The 19,905-nt window shown below is 40.8% G+C and overlaps 1 protein-coding gene across 2 annotated transcripts; it reads left to right on the top strand.

Moving 5' to 3' along the window:
- The first annotated feature begins 1,892 nt into the window (after positions 1 to 1,892).
- Positions 1,893 to 18,266, top strand: LOC127531538 (globoside alpha-1,3-N-acetylgalactosaminyltransferase 1-like). Of its 2 annotated transcripts, none has more exons than XM_051941093.1 (11): positions 1,893 to 2,213; positions 7,586 to 7,837; positions 9,701 to 9,733; positions 11,736 to 11,783; positions 13,742 to 13,798; positions 15,296 to 15,328; positions 15,416 to 15,550; positions 15,627 to 15,762; positions 15,831 to 16,026; positions 16,112 to 16,331; positions 16,399 to 18,266. In XM_051941093.1, the coding sequence occupies exons 2-11, from the start codon at positions 7,779 to 7,781 to the stop codon at positions 16,535 to 16,537; spliced, it is 1,056 nt and encodes a 351-aa protein (XP_051797053.1). In that variant the 5' UTR covers positions 1,893 to 2,213; positions 7,586 to 7,778; the 3' UTR covers positions 16,538 to 18,266. The 2 variants fall into 2 exon arrangements, with proteins under 2 accessions (XP_051797053.1, XP_051797054.1); XM_051941094.1 differs by lacking the exon at positions 1,893 to 2,213 and adding an exon at positions 2,417 to 4,310.
- The last annotated feature ends 1,639 nt before the right edge of the window (positions 18,267 to 19,905 follow it).

The raw sequence follows: 19,905 nt of genomic DNA, 5'->3' as shown, positions 1-19,905 counted from the left end.
ATTTTGACCATGAAAACTAACAGGGAAAAAATCCTGAGCTGTAGAAAATCAGTCTATCAAATTTTATTTTTTCCAAAAATGAATTGGGGTCGATGGAGAAAAAGCTTTTTGGAGCCAACCCTAGCGGACGGCGTGATATTGCAAGTTTTTGACACTTCCGGGTTGGCTTCAATTCTGGAGCCAGATGCTACGTCCACTATAGACCCTTTATTTGTTTACAAACATTGTGACGTTTTTTGTGGGCGGGGCTTATGCTGGAGGCAAAAGCGGAGCGAGAAGTCAAGCAGGACTGGCTCGTTTGCGCTGGGAGTTTGCGCTGCAAACTCGAGCATTTTTAACCCGTTAAACTTAAGTGTACCGCCGGCGGTACACATACTAATTTGCATAGGAATTTAAAGAATGTCCGAAGGTTGCAAACGCGATTATACAAACACTATACGCCGATGGAAAGCTTAGATTCTCATGAATCCGCCGGTATAAACCACTTTCAGATGTGATTACCACAGCGGGTAATATAAACACATTTGTCCGACAAACAACGAATATCCATCCATCCTTTCTCTGTACACGGCTTCAACGTACACAGCGCGACTCACATTTCCGGGTTCATTATTACACACAGATGAAAATATTCCACAAAAACGGCCATAATCCAACCTTGGTCATCCAGACAACACAAGCCAGTAAACTATTTTGTACAAAACATGTCTTGAAGTCGGTATATAATCCACGAATCGGTCGTTTTCAAGGAAATGCACCTCGCGATGCGCGTCCAATATTCCCTGTATTTCTCGTCATATTTAATGGGTTATTGTTTTTGATTGTATTTTTTTCTGTGTCTTGTTGTGTCCTTGTTCTTATGGTGTGTGTATTTGGACCCAGTGTCTGGAATAAAGCTGAATTGAATTGAATTGAATATTTTTTATTTACAAATAGAATATTAGCGATTTTTTGTACTGAAAATGGCTGGAATTGACTGCAGCTGATCGTCTCTGTCCAGTCTTTTCGCCCCAGTGCATTTAACCACAACTGTCTTCGTTCCCTCTGAGCACGAGTGTTCGGTGGAATCCTATAAAACTTTAATTTGCGTTCCCCAATGTCATTCCTCCTATTCTGGCATCCAAAAACACAGCAGGACGACATTTTAGAAAAGTTGATAGAGCCTAGTCCCTCAGTCTTTCGCCTTTCTGTCCGGCCGCGGGTTTCCTCTTTTGCCTCCAGCTAAAGCTGTGACGTCATTCGTGACGTGGGTCATTAAAGAGTCTATATATACAGTCTATGAGTAAAACTCAGAAAAACCTCAATGGAAACACAAAATGAGGACATGTGCAAACCTACACCAAACAAAGATAAAGAGTCAATACTTAGACAAAATGATGCACAACTGCATAAAACAAACACAAAAGATACAAAACTACGCAAAATGACTACAAAGAGCTGCAAAACTAGACAAAACCACGAGGAACATTTGTAAAACTACACAAAAAACTAGTAAGAGATGAAAAACTACATAAAGCGTCTGCAATGAGATGCAAAATTACACAAAACAACTAAAAAAAAGATGCAAATTAACACAAAACAGAAAGAACTGCAAGCTTAACTGAAAGACACAAAACTGCACAAAATTACTACAATGTAAGGCAAAAATTACACAAAAGTTACAAAATGCGAAAGTCCACAAAATTCCTAAAAGAGATACAGGCCTACAAAAAAACAAACACAAAAGCAAAAACAAAAAGCAATCCCCAAACTGTTTGAAAGATACAAAACCACACAAAACATTTACAAACATATACAACTACTGAGGAAAGATAATTAAAACAAAAACAAGGTCATGTTTTTTTATGACGGAGCTCCGGCAGGTGTCCGGTCTCTCCCTGAGTGGTTCCGGTTCTGCGGTTCCCGGGTCGACGCTTCGGATGCTCCCGGGGTGTGGTCTATATAACGGGCCGTTGGACTCCCGGAAGAAGATGCAGCCGAGCGGCGGCGGCTGTTTACCGGATCAATAACCGTTGATCGGGGGAGGATGGGGGCTTTCGGCGGTGTGACGTCACAGACACGGTGTTCGCGGCCGGGTGGAGGTAAACCGGAGTTGAACCGGAGATAATAATCAGCGGAGCACCGGACAGCGGCGGCGGCGAGAAACACCGAGAAACGCTGGAGCTTAAATCCAACGTTTGGTCTACGGAGTCTGGTACAGAAAAAAGCTAACGGTGAGGTTGTGTTAGTGTCACTAACAGATACGCAACACAAACAGACACACAACAGACAGACACACAACGCACAGAGACACAAACAGACAGACACAACAGACACCTTTGTGCCGTTCAGATTAACTGTAATGACAATAACCAAACTAATAATGCATCAATCAGAGTGAACTGCTGTCATACATGTGTACACTCACTCTGTTGCACTCTTCTGTTGTTTCTCTCCTTTGGTTTCTCTTGACCTGCTTCCTGTCAGCGCAGCAGTTGGCTCAAGTGTCCCTCTTAATGATTCAGGAGTTACGGTTTCTTCACTGGGTTTGAGACAGCAAAGGATTTTTGAGGAAAGAGCTAATGGATGTGTTTTAAAAAATGTTTTATAGGTAGACTTGTGATGAAACAGTAAGTCTGTTACTCTGATTTTATCCAGAATGTGAAAATCAATTTTTTATAACCTCACAAACTCAAAGCAGACAAACTTCCCCCCTCGAGGAGCACGGAGCCCAGGTTGGGAACCACTGCTCTAGATGGACGATCAAATGGTGACAAAACCTTACAGGCTGCTCCACAGTGACCTTTTTCATCCCAGTAGAGATGTGGCAACTCTAGAGTGCCCGTGTGCTTGAAAAACACTGTCATACTCTGCGTCTGGTCCAGGTGCTCCTCTGTAATACATTGGACAATGTAATTCATTTGTAGACATTACATCTTCATAGTCGATTGATGATGTTCATTTTGTCATTTACTTATATATAATTACCAATTGTTTTAATCCGACAAATTCAGTAAGGGTGATCGTTTTACGTTGCTGACATGTTCTGACTACATCTACAGTCTTTCTCAGAGCGTCATCTAACGTATGATGACGTGTCCTCCTCACCTGATAAAAACGACCTGCCTTCCCACATGTACAGTCAAACCTCTGCAGATGATCCAGAACGAACGCAGCAGCACGCTTGATTTCAACCAGACAAAAGCAGCACGTCACCACGCTGTTCAGGTCGCTTCACTAGCTAATTCAAAGCTAGTTCAAATTCAAAGCTCTGACATTCAAAACGACAACAAAAGCAGCTCATTCAGGTCGACACTTCCTCCCGTTTACTACGCTCAGCCAACAAACAGCAGTTGATACAACCACCACAACAGGGCCGGTCGATAGTCGGACTCTTCCTCTCTGTGGTTCTGTTGAGTGTGTTTGTTTTTTGAGACAGAAGACAATCAACTTCTCTCAGTTAGAGTTGTTTATTCTGCAATGCCAACTAGCTTGATATCAAAGACCGTTACTATTGAGAGGCGTCTTCCCAGTAATGGATGACGTTCACAAAAACTGTTGGAGAGGAACCGCGTTTAGCTCAGCCTTCTCGTTGGTGCACAGGCATGTCCTTCACTTCTTGGCAGACGATCCCTCCAATCAGAAGATTTTGGATACTCTAAGTTAGATCCTACCCATGGTGATTCATATGCACCTTTCTTTACTGTTCCCTTGTCCAGTAACTGCTGACTTCTGAGTCATATATTACCACAGCTTCTGGTTGATGCACTGACTCCAGTCATCAGTATTTTATCATTGCTTAAACACAGCAGCTTTTGTTCTGACAAGAAGCCTTCAGGGCATGACGTAGCAGTCAGCAACAACGGACAACAGTGCAGCTGCAACACAGGATTTCCCTGTCCGTGGATTAATTATTTGCGGTGGTTTTGTGTATTGCTCTGTATGCTGTTTTACCTGGCACTCTTTCACCTGTGGGTTTCATTTTTGGAAATTCTTGTTCGGTTTTTCTTTAATTACAATGGAAGCTGCACCTGAATCACATAGAAATGTCAATCGTCTGCCATTAATGCGAAGTTGTGCTTCTGACTTTTTCGTGGACAACGGTTTTGTAATGCAAATATATCACTCTTTCAAACACATATTGGTTTGAGAAGAAAATGCTTTATTTTCGTGATCCCAGCAAACTTGCCGGACTACCTTCGTCTGGATCAAAACCGGACAGGATCTCTGCTCACTGGACGCTTTCGGCAGGAAGTCTGTGTGAATGCACAACACTGCTGACGGGGATGCCATACAGATTCATGTCAAAAATCCCGAACTATCCCTTTAAGGTCAGACATGAATGCATTTTTTTAGCCGTTGTTTATATAGGCTTGCTGGTTCTGCTTCATTTGGTGCTTTCAGTCTGCCGTGTGCTTCCATTCATTTACATTTACTTTGTAAGGTGTGATACCGCCAACAGCTTTTCTCTCAGCTCTTGTTTCTATGTTTTCTTTCTCTTCTTTTGTCTGCCTCTCCTGACGTAACCATTTATTCACTGCTTCTAATCATTCCTTTTCTTTTTTCTCTCATCTTCCTCACATTCTTTTTCTGTTTTATCTTCTTCCTTGCACTGTTGTTCATCAAGTTTTCCATGAAAATTATATACTTTTTCTGCATTTTTTAAATATGTTTCATGGTGTTTTTATCAGTTTCATTCATTCATTTGGTATCTTCAGTGAGTTTCTTACCCTCTGAGGAGCCCATTTTAGTTGTGTTTTTATGACGCCTATTTTACTGGACTTTATTTCGTTTTATATTGCGGTGGGACGCGATTAGAAAATTAATCTAATTAATTACAGGCTTTGTAATGATTAATTAATTGTGATTAATCACATTTTTTCTATAGCAATATTTGACATAAGCAAGTTTTTCCAATTCAAATACATTTTGGTAGACAGTTGAATCAATGAATAGACATATACAGTGCCTTGTGAAAGTATTCGGCCCCCTTGAACTTTTCAACCCTTCGCCACATTTCAGGTTTCAAACATAAAAATATAAAATTTTAATTTTTTGTCAAGAATCAACAACAATTGGGACACAATCGTGAAGTGGAATGAAATTTATTGGATATTTAATGGTTTTTTAACAAATAAAAAACTGAAAAGTGGGGTGTGCAATATTATTCGGCCCCTTTACTTTCAGTGCAGCAAACTCACTCCAGAAATTCAGTGAGGATCTCTGAATGATCCAATGTTGTCCTAAATGACTGATGATGATAAATAGAATCCACCTGTGTGTAATCAAGTCTCCGTATAAATGCACCTGCTCTGTGATAGTCTCAGGGTTCTGTTTAAAGTGCAGAGAGCATCATGAAGACCAAGGAACACACCAGGCAGGTCCAAGATACTGTTGTGGAGAAGTTTAAAGCCGGATTTGGATACAAAAAGATTTCCCAAGCTTTAAACATCTCAAGGAGCACTGTGCAAGCAATCATATTGAAATGGAAGGAGTATCAGTCCACTGCTAATCTACCAAGACCCGGCCGTCCCTCTAAACTTTCACCTCCAACAAGGAGAAGACTGATCAGAGATGCAGCCAAGAGGCCCATGATCACTCTGGATGAACTGCAGAGATCTACAGCTGAGGTGGGAGAGTCTGTCCATAGGACAACAATCAGTCGTACGCTGCACAAATCTGGCCTTTATGGAAGAGTGGCAAGAAGAAAGCCATTTCTCAAAGATATCCATAAAAAGTCTGGTTTGAAGTTTGCCACAAGCCACCTGGGAGACACACCAAACATGTGGAAGAAGGTGCTCTGGTCAGATGAAACCAAAATCGAACTTTTTGGCCACAATGCAAAACGATATGTTTGGCGTAAAAGCAACACAGCTCATCACCCTGAACACACCATCCCCACTGTCAAACATGGTGGTGGCAGCCTCATGGTTTGGGCCTGCTTTTCTTCAGCAGGGACAGGGAAGATGGTTAAAATTGATGGGAAGATGAATGGAGCCAAATACAGGACCATTCTGGAAGAAAACCTGTTGGAGTCTGCAAAAGACCTGAGACTGGGACGGAGATTTATCTTCCAACAGGACAATGATCCAAAACATAAAGCCAAATCTACAATGGAATGGTTCACAAATAAACGTATCCAGGTGTTAGAATGGCCAAGTCAACGTCCAGACCTGAATCCAATCGAGAATCTGTGGGCAGAGCTGAAGACTGCTGTTCACAAACGCTCTCCATCCAACCTCACTGAGCTCGAGCTGTTTTGCAAGGAAGAATGGGCAAGAATTTCAGTCTCTCGATGTGCAAAATTGATAGAGACATACCCCAAGCGACTTGCAGCTGTAATTGCAGCAAAAGGTGGCGCTACAAAGTATTAATGCAAGGGGGCCGAATAATATTGCACGCCCCACTTTTCAGGTTTTTATTTGTTAAAAAAGTTTCGAATATCCAATAAATTTCGTTCCACTTCACGATTGTGTCCCAATTGTTGTTGATTCTTGACAAAAAATTAAAATTTTATATCTTTATGTTTGAAGCCTGAAATGTGGCGAAAGGTTGAAAAGTTCAAGGGGGCCGAATACTTTCACAAGGTACTGTACATTGATTCCCGACTTCTCCAAATTAACACTCAGTCGTCTCTCAAGTCAAAGCAAGTTTTACTTACACAAGGAGTTACTTGAACAGAGCACAGTCTGAACAAGTGGCTGACAATAGGTGGAAACAGTTTTTAAGCAGGCACATAAATAAATTACATTGGTTAGTTTTAGGGTTATCAGTTCCTGAGCAGCCACTTTCAACCAGCTGCTTGCAGGACTAACTTGTTCTATTTTCATGGCCAAAGTTAATCATGGTAATTTAATGGGTACACTGTGCTATTGGAATTCACAGTGATACGGTAGTTTGAAATCATGGAGAACATTTAATCATAACATCTGTAGTATCTGACCTGAGACATGTGTTAATCATTACATGTTCAGAAGTGTTTTGATATTTTGATGTTGTTTAGAAGGGTCTCCTACATCCAGGTCTTGAACGTTGTACTTTTGTTTGATAAGAGGGACTCCATAGGTTGAGGTTTCACAATCAACCATAAACCTGAAGAAGTGAACTCAGAATGTTATTCTCAAAGCTTCATACTGGCTGAATCCTTCTGGGCAGTCTCTGTCTGATTGATGCTGGTCTTCTTCACAGTAAACGTATTATTTAGCAAGTCAGTGTCAATGGATGTTTCTTCTTCACCTGCACATCTTGAATGTCTGAGAAACTACACACCATAAGTTTATAACGCAGACACACAGCAGACAAACATACAACATACAGATTGAACAAACACAACACACAGAGACACACAAATGCAACGACACACAACAAAAAGACAGAATGAAACACTAAGCAAACACAAAGACACGGATGTATGTGGTTTTGTTTGTTTTTGTGTACTTCTGGTTCTTTTTGGTTCTGGTTTAATCTGGTTCTGGTTCTATTTGTTTTTGTATTCTTAAGTTTACTTCAGTTTGGTTCTATCTGGTTCTGGTTGTGCAGCAGCTCCTTGAAGACTCCTGACCCTCCGTTTCCTGCTGACTCCGCCCCTCTCTTTCTCTCTCTGCAGCTCGATCAACCGACTGCTTCCTCATCAGTTCGACTCAGAGTCTCAGCAGGATGATAGGCAGGATCTGAACCAGAACAAGGACCAAGACCTGAACCACTATCTGGGTCTGAGCCACGACCAGGACCTAAACCAGGAACAGGAACTAAACTCACCACAACTAGGACGAGGAGCGTGCCATTTCTCAGAACCAGAGATGACCCTGATAAACGGAAAAGCTGTGACTGCGGTGCTGCTCATAGCTGTGCTTCTGGTGTGAGTACAAATACTCTGACTGTAGTACTAATACTGCTGCTGGAGAGAGTTAATGTACAAATACTACCACTGTAGTACTAATAGGATCAATGTCAGTATAAAGTACATTTGCTGTCCTTATCAGAATCACTCAGTTTTCACAAAAATGTTGCAGAATAATGAAACTCTGGGGTCTTATTAGAAGTGGAAAAACATTTACACATATATCAGTACAAAAATAAGTCTCTTAAAGTGTTTTTCCTTCATTTTATACTATTTTCTTTAATTGGATGCACATGATTTTGGCATGTCCCAGACACTGCTCTGCTAACCACAGTGTGTGTAATAAGTGTTTAAATTATGCTAAATCGATATTTTTTTTAACACGGTTTTACTGTCCACAAGACATTATTTGATAAAATGAATATTTTTAATCATGTACATGTTTTTTTCATAATTATTTTAACCCTTTACGCTTCAGTGCGTCGTAGGTGTACCGCCGGCGGTACACCTACTAATTTGCATAGGAATTTCAAGAATGTCCGACGGCTGCAAACCCGATTATACAAACACTATACGCCGATGGAAAGCTTAGATTCTCATGAATCCGCCGGTATAAACCACTTTCAGATGCGATTACCACAGCGGGTGAGAAAAACACATTTGTCCGACAAAAACAAATATCCATCCATCCGTTCTCTATACACGGCTTCAACGTACACAGCGCGACTCACATTTCCGGGTTTATTATTACACACAGAAAAAATATTCCACAAAAAACGGCCATAATCCAACCTTTTACATCCAGACAACACAAGCCAGTAAACTATTTTGTCCAAAACATGTCCTGAAGTCGGTATAAAATCCACGAATCGGTCGTTTTCAAGGAAATGCACCTCGCGATGTGCGTCCAATATTCCCTGTATTTTTCGTCAAAAACTGTATTTTCGTGTCAAAAACTTGCAATATCACACCGTCCGCTAGGGTTGGCTCCAAAAAGCTTTTACTCCATAGACCCCAATTCATTTTTGGAAAAAATTAAATTTGATAGACTGATTTTCTACAGCTCAGGATTTTTTTCCCGTTAGTTTTCATGGTCAAAATAAGAGATCAGGTGGCCGATCTTAAAAAAAAACAATACTGAATTTTAAATAAATCGTTAAAGTTGGCAGAGTCAGGGGGCGTGGCTATGCTTGATAGACAGCAACAGAAGCCTCTGCGGTATAACATGGGCGGGATAAGAGAGTTCTCAGCCAATCCTGCCCCCAGTTGCTCTCCGGTCCAGTCTGTTTGATGACGCTTTTTACGTCACTGGCTCCAAAAAATCCAAAACGGCGACCAGGAAGTAGCAAAATCCAGGCTTCATTTTCTCGGCGTTGAAACCAACGGGTGACGTCACGGTTAGTTTACGCCTGGTCCCACCACTAATATAATACTAAAGGTGTCATAGAGACGGTGCATAAGACATGTTGTTTGACATTCTGAGTAAACAGATGGATAAGTACTTGATAAATTTCCATGTGTACCGGTTTGGCATGGAGGATAAATGTTCCCTCTATTCAGTTATTGCAGTGAAAAATGTTGGGTTTCAGATTTCTGCAGATGTCAGTCAGGTTCGGTAGGTTAACTGTAACTTAAGCTGCTTTGAATGAAAACACAGGCTGGAGGATTCATTCTGTTCACATTCATTCAGCTGAGTTCTGCTGTGTTTCCTGTAATCTGAGAACCAGTGGTAACAAAGGAGACGCTTTAACGTACCGTGGCACTCTTACCAACGCACACCAGCACATACCAACACCGAGTGACATTTAACTCAATTTTTTTATCCAAAGTTACCTTTTTTTTTTTTAACAGATTACTGTTTGTTTGTCTTTGATCCCACAGGGTTCTGTACTGTTACGTCTCCCAGTCCTACAGGTAACACACACACACACACACACACACACACACACACACACAGTGAACAGAGGAGCAAGTTGTTGGAGACACACTGAGCGCAGTGAAACATCTTTTTACAGCTGATGAGCAGAGTAGAGAGAAACGTACAAAACGATGAATAAAATGACACAAAAGGGACAAAACTGTACCAAAACCTATAAAATGGCTGACAAGATACAAAGTGATGAAAACAAGACACGAAATGACACACAACAAAAAAAACATGATATAAAATGACCCCAAAGAGACACACAACAACATAGAGACAAAAGGCCAAAACAAGACACAGAATGGAAAAGGAGACTGTCCCAAGGAGACACAAAGTGACACAAACAAGACAGAAAACAAACCAAACCCAAACAACCAGGGCACAAAATGTCAAAAACAAGATACACAATGCCAAAAAATTACACAATGTGAGAAGCATGAGAAAGAAAACAGTCAAGGGATCAACCTGGAAGAACGAGACATGAAATGAATCGAATGAGACAGAAATAAGCAGCTTGAAGCTTCTTTCAGGCAGTTTTACGGTTTATTGAAGAGATTTAATCAGGCTTCGCTCCAGTGAGACTAAAGCTTCATGGTTTTGTGTTCAAACTTGTTTTCTAACCTCATTGTGTCGAGTTGAAAATAATGAATTAGCAATAGCGACGACCAGATTTGAATGTCAAAGTGACTCCGCTGATTCGGCTTCTCTCACGCGACTCCAGAACAAACCAGCGTTCCCGATGGAGACAAAGGGAACTGACCACAGAGATATGCAAAACTACAGCCATGGCCATAAGTTTGGACACAGCATGACTTATGTCTGTTTTGATGTCTATTACAGAACATAAGTAATATTTTTTGACAGCACCAGTTTAATTAGTCAACAAATCAACAAGGGATATAATATTATCAATAAATTCCAACAATTGGAACAACTTTGTTCCCAAAACATAATATTAGAAGAAAATAACAAAAAAATGCAGTACTTTCACAACCGAATTTGTTAAGAATAACAAAATGACACCAAACTCTTTTGATGTTTTTTTTAAATATGAAACTTAATATAGTTCTCAGGAGTTGTGTACTGTATTGTAAGTGACAATTTTGTGGTATTTTCTAAGATTCACAAGCGTCATGGTACTTGTGTCCAAACTTATGGCCATGGCTGTACCAGCTGTGACCTCACCTCAAAAAGAAATCACTGCAAAGACACGTGAAACCAGCAAAATTCAAAGCAAAGAGAAGCAAAACAATATAAGTGAGACACAAAATGGCCAAAATAGATTAAAACAACACCAAGAAAGGCACAAAACTACAAAAATGAGACACAAAATGACTCCAAAGAGAAGCAAAATGGTCCAAATGAGACATAAAGGGACCAATTTTGACAGAAGATGGCATAAGAGACAAAAAGGATCATTGAGAGTCAGTTTAAGCTTTGAGTTTAGTCTGTTTCTGAGGGTTGCAGCAGAACAAACTAAAGTATTTGTGGTCTGACTGTGTCAATGAAGAAATTCTCCCAAAAGAATCTGGAAGCAGTTATCCAGTTTCACCACTGACTCAGAGCTACGGTGGCCCCGAAGGCTCAGTGCAGCTGCTTCACCTCACTGTGGAACACACTCGGCTGCAAAACGGCCGAAGTCTAACACAAACTGACTACAAATACACACGAAGCAGCTGCAACGAGTTGTGAATGAAATGCAAACCACCACAATAAAGACCCGTGAAAACCCGACACAGATGCAAAATATCAAATACACGAGACGTGAGCGTGATACGACAACGTTGAAAAGACAGGAAGTGAAAAGGGGAAACTTAAAGATCTGTAAAGAGAATCATAAAAGAGAAATGAGACTAAAATGAAACGCAAACGGGAACAATAAATCAATTAAAAGATGCAGAACAACCAAAAAATGAGACGCAAAAGAAATGAGTTTGTTCTGATCGATTATCAGGAGGATCAGTAACCGATTGTGTGCTGATCTCTTTGTAGAGTTGTTCTGTCCTTCGAGGAGAAGAGCAAAGCTACAGTGGACGACAGGTACGTCTCACCTTGAGTACTGATCAACCAATCAGAGACCTCCAGTCACAGACACACCTAAACGAAACTCTTCGCAGGTTCGGTTTGTCATTTTGGATCGAAAGTTCTGTGAAATGTTTTGGCTTGGCTTCAAGATTTTCACATTTTCAGATTTGGGAATTTTTTTCTTTTCTCCCTGAAAAGCAACATAGATAGATAGATACTAAAAAAAACACTTTTAATGGTAAAATCTATAGAATACTAAATGTAATTAAAATTCAATATGCAGTATTTACACATTTCAGTTGGCATGGTGATTTAAAGTGACTTTGACAGGTAGTAGGAAAACAGTTATATCAAACTACCTAAGGTGCATGGGCATTCTATAATCATCACATTGGTCCTAATGTGATTATGACTGTGACCTCCCTGACCACTCAGCGATGAGTTGTACAGTCTGATGACCGAGAGGACAAAAGAGTTCCTGAGTCTGCTGGTGGAGCAGGTCAGAGACAGCAGCCTGGAGCTGAAGTCGTTTTTAAGCTCCAGTGTCTCAGAAATAAAACTAACAGCCATGAAACGTGATGAGAACAGACAGAGTAGTTCCATCAGATCAGAATGATCGAATGGATCCAGCAGAGGACACATTTTTTTTTTAATTAGACCTTGAAAATGGGGAAAAAAGTATGAAATATTCACACCAGGTTAGAGTTGTGTCTCCAGAAAGTTCCTGTAAGTGACAAATTTAAATCTAAATATCTAAAAACTGGAACCTTGTCTGTTTTTTTTAAGGGTCAAATTATGAAAATTCTCACATCTGAAAACATGAAATTCTCTCATTTCAGCCAAAAATATTTAACAGAACTTAGTTTTGGATCTTCAATAAGTCATAGTCTGAGTCAGACTGAAGCAGTTTTAAGTTTCTACCAAACTCAATCAAATGTATTTTAGAACATGGAACCTATATATAAAGACGCAGACCGGTTCTGTCAGTGTGTTCTGGTTTACACTCGTCATAACCGTAGTGAAACCTTTCAGCAGATCAAGCCTGAAGCCTTTATTACCTGGAATCCTTTACGTATTTGTTTTCCCTGCATAACGTCTTAACTCTGTGATTAATGACGTGAGCTAAGCTCACCTGAACAGGTACGCTGAGTGTTGTGTGTTCAGGGTGGAGGCATGCTCAAGCCTTTCTATTCTTTAAATCAGCAGGTGAGATAAAGCTGCAGGTCTGTTTGCCCTCAGACTGACTTTAACCTGCTCCGATAACAGCAGGAAGTCGCATAGCATCCATTGAAAGTTGTCAGCTGCCACAGTTGAGGACATTTTACATCTTTTGTGGCTGTTTTACGTCATACTTTGCCAGTGTGGCTTTCTTTCTTTGTTTGTATTTATCTTTTATTGTTTTGCCTGTTTTTCATCTTTTTGGTTGTTTTTCGTGACATTGTGGTAGTTTTATGTGTTGTTGTGATTTGTTGCATTTGATTTCCTTGTTTTGTGCTCATTCTCTTTTATTTTTGTCATTTTTTTGGTTGGTTTATGTATGATTTTGGTCGTCTTTTATCTGTTTTGTAGCATTTGCATTTTTTTTTTGAGTCTGGTCTTGGTTGTTTCGAGCTTCAGTGGTTGTTTTTTGTGTCAGATGAATAACTTCATGCAAATCAAAATGTATCAGGACAGGAAAGACAGAAAGACGATTGATTCCTTTCATTTTGAAAATGTTGACGTAAACTGCAGCTGATTGACAGATAACTGTTTCCATTAACATGGAAGAAGAAAAAGAAACAAGTCCAGGAATGAAAAACAGGTTAATGTTTGTTTAACCTGTTTCAGTCTGAAGTTGCACAGAGACGTTCTTCACACAACTTTCCATCACAAAAACACACAACATGTCAATAAAATGACTAAATCAGTCAGTGGGTGTTTTACCTTTAACACGGTCTGTGTGTGTGTACCTGTGTGTATCGGTTGTTGTGTAGATCTGATCCTGAAGCATTTCTGACTCGTCACGAGCTTCATCTGGTGTCTCCGGACCAGTAAGAACTGTTCTCCTTCTTCTTCTTCTCCTCCTCCTCCTTTTCCCTGAAACATGTTAAAGCCATTTTTAATCATTAATCTGAGTTTTTATTTCTAATATTCTTACATCGTGCACAAACTTCAGTTTCAAAGTTTTTCTCTTTTAATCAGTTTTGTTTTTTCACATGCAGACTTCAAATAAATTCATGTTTTGGTCCACAGTCACGGATACGTTACAGCAGTAAAAGTTCTGGCTAGTGTCGGATCAGCAGCTGGTTTATATCAGTTTATATTCAGCAGATTAATCTGACAGAGAAGAACAAAACAATTTCTGATCCACTAATGTGGTCTCAGTTCTTCTACAGTCTTTGACTTCTGCTCAGATGTTGAATCTTTGGAACATTTAATAACATTTACTAAATTGAAATGAAATGAATATTATAATCTTTTAAAATATCACAAAGATATCCCCCAAAATATAAAATCAAAACTTACAATCAAGATGTCACAAAATATAAAAACAATAAAAGTTTTCATCAAAGTATTTTTTTAATTTACTGTTTTATCAAAAGATAATTTTAAGAAATAACTAAAATATTTTACCATGTCAAAAAACAAAGTTAAAATCCAAAACTCCTGGTTTAATCTGTAACTATGTGTTGCATGTTAAATACTTGTTCTTTTATTGTGTCCAACTGTCAGATTAATGTGGAAACTACTCAAGTAGAGTATCTCAGAGTTGGATGTAAGTAAATGTACTCAGTTACTTCCTGCTCTGTCAGTAGTGTGTGAACGCTGCTACCTGCTGGTCAAAAGCAGCACAAACATGTTTTACTTGAATTGTTAGATGTATGAAGTGCAGCAAAGTTTTTTATTTTTCATTCTAAAACAAGTACAGAAGGCAGACTGAGTATTAGACCTCGTGTTAAACACTAATTCTTTAATCTACACAATGACAACATTTATTAGATAGACACCATAAAAACAGAATCATCAACACTCTTTTAAACAGTCTGTGACTGTATCGTCTGTGATGTGTTTCCTGGAAGAAAATTTACCAAATCTGAGCCAAAAATCTGATAAACCGACAAAATCTCTTTATTCTACATGTTTCGTTGAAAGGTTCTGCTAAAATAAAGTGTCTGCAGCAGATTCTTCCTTCCTGGTTCCAACTGATTCTTCATGACAAAATGACGGAAGAGACAAAACTGTCCTAAGGGGTCTTGAAGTGACACAAAAACAGAAAAATTACACAAAACATGAAAAATGAGACTTTTCGTCACAAATAAATGTGTTTTTGTGTCAGACAGACTGTTAGAGAGACTGGAAGCCATTTTAGAAACCTGTAGAAATGATTTTATAATTGTGTGGTACTGGACGGAAAAGTGAAAAATGAGCCCACTGTAAAGTGTCCTACAGCGCCACTTTCAGGACAAACGGTATGTATGCAGCTCCACTGTGATCTGACTGTCTGTATGAGCTGTTTGGATTGTTGTTCTCTGTTGTCTGTGTTTCAGTTTGCGGTACAAACAGCCGAGCATCGTGCATGGGTAAGTTTAACCTGATGGTTGCTGCTGATAATGTTGTGGATCTTGTTGTTGTTGTTGATCTTGTTCTTGTTGTGTCTCCGACTGCAGTCGCACTGACGTGGTGACGGTGACGCCTTGGCTTGCTCCTGTTGTCTGGGAGGGAACCTTTGACCCAGGTTTACTCGACAGCATCTACAGACCAAAGAACATCACTGTTGCTGCCACCGTGTTTGCCGTCGGAAAGTAAGCGAGATTTCAGCACCGCGGTTTCCACGTCACCCTGAAGGCTTCTGAATTGAACCTCTGATCTTGTGTGCAGGTACATCAAGTTCCTGAAAGAATTCCTGGAAACAGCAGAGAAGCACTTCTTCGTTGGTTTCAGAGTGCATGTATACGTGTTCACCGATCGGCCAAATGAGGAGATGCCCCAAGTCAAGATGGCTGCCGACCGACAGGTAAACAGTCACCTACACAGTCGCCAGGTGCTCATTTGGACTTTCATTAACGCCTCTTCTTCCTCCAGCTTACAGTGATGCCGGTGCCCAGCTCCAACCGCTGGCAGGAGATCTCTGCTCGCAGGATGGAGCTCATCCAGATGCTGATCGAGAAGAAGCTTCGCGATCACACTGACTACATCTTCTGTCTAGATGTCGACTCCAAGTTCCACGGTCGCTGGGGAACCGAGTCACTGGGCGGATTAGTGGCTGTGATCCATCCAGGTCGGGGACGTTCTCCTCAGAGCTCTGTTCCTTATCCAATTAGATGATTCAGACTGTGTGACATCACTCCTACCCGTGTTCATAGGTTACTATCGAGATGAGCGCAGCAAATTCCCCTATGAGCGAAGACCCGCCTCCAGAGCCTACGTGGCTCATGGGGAGGGCGACTTCTACTACTGTGGCGGGGCGTTCGGAGGCCTCTTGGAGGAAGTACATCTGCTCGCCAAAACCTGCCGCCAGAACTTTGAGGCCGATGCCAGAGACAGCATCGAGGCGGCGTGGCAGGAGGAGAGTCACCTGAACAGGTAGGTGGTCTTTGGACAAGTGCTGACCCTCAGTGCGTTCTGTAATGACTTTTGTCTCTCTGTTCAGGTACATGTGGATCAGCAAGCCCAGTAAGGTTCTGTCACCTGAATACCTATGGCAGGATTTCAAGCCCAAAAACCCAGAAATCCAAATCATCAGGTTCTCCGGAGTCGTCAAGAACTATGCTGAGATCCGACCGAACTGAACCAGACTCACCTGGACCGGATTTACTGGCATCAGCCTCACCTGAACTGAACTTACCTGCACCAGACTTACCTGGACCAACCTGAACTTGGTTACCTGGTTCATACATCTCTGTAACACCTGAACCTTACCCACAATACACCTCAGGAAGCCCCATCGGTTGCACACTTAGGGCCTGTAGCTAACACTGCATCATCTCTACTGAGCATGTGCAGCACTCAGACTCTGGATTCACTTTAGATGCCTTTCAGTTGACTGATGCAACGCGATGACGTTTAATCTCAAACCAAAGAATCAAAACTCAGGTGTCCCACACTTGGTGCAGTGCCTGAATGTACCCTGCTGCAGGTGAAGGTGATTGCGTTAGCATGCTAACAACAACAAGCCACATAATCAAAGTGGACTTGTGCTAAAATGACCAATACTAACCATCATTAGCTTTTGTGTGGTAGAACAGCTACAAGGTGATGTTTGCACTGTATTAAAAAAAACAAAGCAACTTCAGAAAGGTGAATCAGATACTATAACTTTACTTTAGCTTGTTTGGCTCTAAGTTTCGCCTGTGTGTCCTCAGACATGTCTTTAGCTTTCACTACGTTTAGCTTGTTTAGCTAAATCCAACCTGTTTAGCTTAGTTTAGCCTTTGTGTGCTCCACAGATTTTTCTATAGATTTAGCTATGTTTAGCCTGTGTTTATCACAGGTTTTTCTGTAGTTTTAACCCTGTGAAGGCTGTTTAGCTAAACTGTAAAGCTAAATTGAACTATTTCAGCTTTGAACCAACACGTGAATTAACAAAAACGCACCATTTAGTTTGTCCATCCAAGCATTAACTACTGTTAGCATTTATTATATCCAGTTTTAACACTCCTGTTGAAGCTATCAAGTCCAGGAGAAAGTTACGGTCTTAAAATATAGTAACTTGTAGAATAATCAGTTAATTTGACATTTAGAATGTGTGTTTTTGACAGAAACAATCGTTGGTTTTCATTCTGCACTTTTAAGATTCTGTTTATGTGGAAGATTTATCCAAGTTTAGCCTGTTACACTAAGTTTCAGCTGTATGTGCAGATTTTCTGTTGCTTTCGCTAAGGTTAGCGTAATGCTAAGTTTAGCATGTGAATATCACACACTGTATTGTAGCTTTAGCTAAGTTTGTGTGTTTTTTAAGCTTAGCATGTTTAGCTGAGTTTGCAAATGGCCCACACTAATATAGCACTTTAAATCTGAGCAACCTTATCATAGTGGACAATCCGCTAACACCTGGGCCATGACCACCAGTTTAGCATGTCAAGCTAAGTTTTGCCTGTGTGCAGAACAGGAAGCAGCTCCAACGTCTGATTCACACCTCAGGCGTATGTTAGATGGTTTCGTTGCACTACCTTCAGGTCTCTAAAGGAACGTTTTCCTCTCAGTCTGCTGTTTCAGTTCTGCCCTGTGACCAGCCTTTGTCTGTCCAGGTGAGGTTTGGATTGTTCCATGTGGTTGTGCTGCTGCTGTTTGTGCTCAGGTGAGTCTCGCCTGTACAACAGTTTGAACCTGCTCAGGTGTGACATTCACTGTTTGTGTTGCGTCTTCCTGTCAGCTGATGAGGAACCATTTAATCTGCTGCTCTCATGTGGTTGTTGCTGAGGTCAAGGCTGTCACCAAAGAATAAAAATATTGTCCAAATGTATGGACAAATCTGAGCAAGAGTTTTATGTTTAATAAAAAAATGCTGATGCTTAATGAGCTGACTGTTTTGATTGTTTAATTGTTAAAATCTGACTGACCAGATGTAGACTTCAGGTATAAACCTGTGATTTGCTGCTCAGTTCACACAACATTCTGTGCTTCCATTATTAAAATTCACTTCACTTCAGGAAATACCGCATTTAAAACAGAAGGTTCTGTACAGCTTTTGGATTGTGCAGTAAAGCAGCACTGCAAATTTTTAGTTTTTCCAGTGACTTTTACATTTTAATCACCTCTCTGCTGCAAATCCTCTACCAAACTTCCACCATCACCATTTTAAGGAAACACTGCAGCTGCACCGTTTTTAGCTCCACCCTCAATGATTGGTGGTTGGTTTAAAGCATTGTTTCTCAAAGTGCGGGCCATGACAAGAAGGGCACAAGCGACTGGAAGGAAAAGGTCCATGTACACAGAACTAATCAACTGAACTATTGTTTTAACGTCGACCCAACAATACTCAAACTGTGCTGTCACGACAACCGTCCCCAATTCATTCTGCTCCGCCCATAGTGATTAGCTGTCAGCAGTTGCAGAGAATGGAGAAATATTTGACCAGGACGAAAAGGAAAACGGAACAGGAGATGAACAAGATACAACCTCCTGAAAAAGTCAAGAAAATAGGACAAGGCTTATCTTGCTCTTGGCTTCACAGCGAATGTGGTAGGAGGCGACGAGAGACCGCTGTGTGTGAAACCAAACAAATTCAGAAGACAAAGATACTAGATCCCAGTCATGTCAAGAAGCCACTTGACTTCTTTCAGAGAAAACTTGATGAATACAACAGGCAAGAACATTGCAGAGTAAAAACTGCACAAGTGAACATTACAGCACAAATAGCGTTGTACAAGGAACCACATACAATAGCTGAGGATCTCATACTCCCTGCTGCTCTTGATATGGTGTCAACAATGATAGATGAGACACCCCCACTGGTTGTGGACTGGTGCAGTCAGACCATTCTACACAGAGCTGTGACAGTGTCTGACTCTGAGTTTAAATACAATGTGTGAAGCTGTTTCCTTATTGAAGAGACTTGTTCTGGAAAACCCATTTGGACCCACCTGCCAGCTACCTGAAAACCTAGGTGCCAGAAAGAGGATGCCTGCAGATGCCTTGACCAATCAGAGAGGAGGCAGCTGGCTCTGTGTCCAGTCACTGTCTGAGGAGTTGTAATTCAGGATTTAAAAAATGTTTGTATGTTAGTGTTGTAGAATTGTTCATGTTATTGACCAGATGGAGATTCATATCTTCCTGAATTCAGATCTAAACTCCGTCCTGCAGGTGGCGCTGTGGTGCTGCAGCGCAACCATCAGTTCTACAGCAAACTTCCCACCATGCACTGTTTTGGACTGGTTTTGTACTGGTTTTAGACTGGTCCAAACTAGGTTTATATATTTAGGATTGAGTTCATACTGGTGTCAGACTGTTTAAGTAGGTTTAAATGATTTCAACTGGTTTTTGAACTAGATGTAAACTTCGTTTTGGACTGGTGCCTGTCTGTAGATGTCGCTGTTGGGATTCAGATGTTTGCAACTGCAGAGCACACGGAGGCCTGAGAACTGGCTGTGTTTGTCCTTTCTCTGTTTAATAATCTGTTATCAGTCCACAAACAGCAATTAGCACTTCCTGTTCAGCC

The sequence above is a fragment of the Acanthochromis polyacanthus genome, chromosome 21, assembly GCF_021347895.1.
Source record: "Acanthochromis polyacanthus isolate Apoly-LR-REF ecotype Palm Island chromosome 21, KAUST_Apoly_ChrSc, whole genome shotgun sequence".
In the NCBI taxonomy this organism is placed as follows: domain Eukaryota; kingdom Metazoa; phylum Chordata; class Actinopteri; family Pomacentridae; genus Acanthochromis; species Acanthochromis polyacanthus.
This window is presented reverse-complemented; position numbering and strand designations above follow the sequence as displayed.

Excerpts from the sequence above, each read along its gene's own strand:
- LOC127531538 (XM_051941093.1), top strand. The coding sequence starts at position 7,779 with ATGACCCTGATAAACGGAAAAGCTGTGACTGCGGTGCTGCTCATAGCT. Across the intron at positions 13,799-15,295 it reads CATCTGGTGTCTCCGGACCA|TTTGCGGTACAAACAGCCGA; the intron begins GTAAGAACTGTT and ends TCTGTGTTTCAG. Across the intron at positions 16,332-16,398 it reads GAGGAGAGTCACCTGAACAG|GTACATGTGGATCAGCAAGC; the intron begins GTAGGTGGTCTT and ends CTCTCTGTTCAG.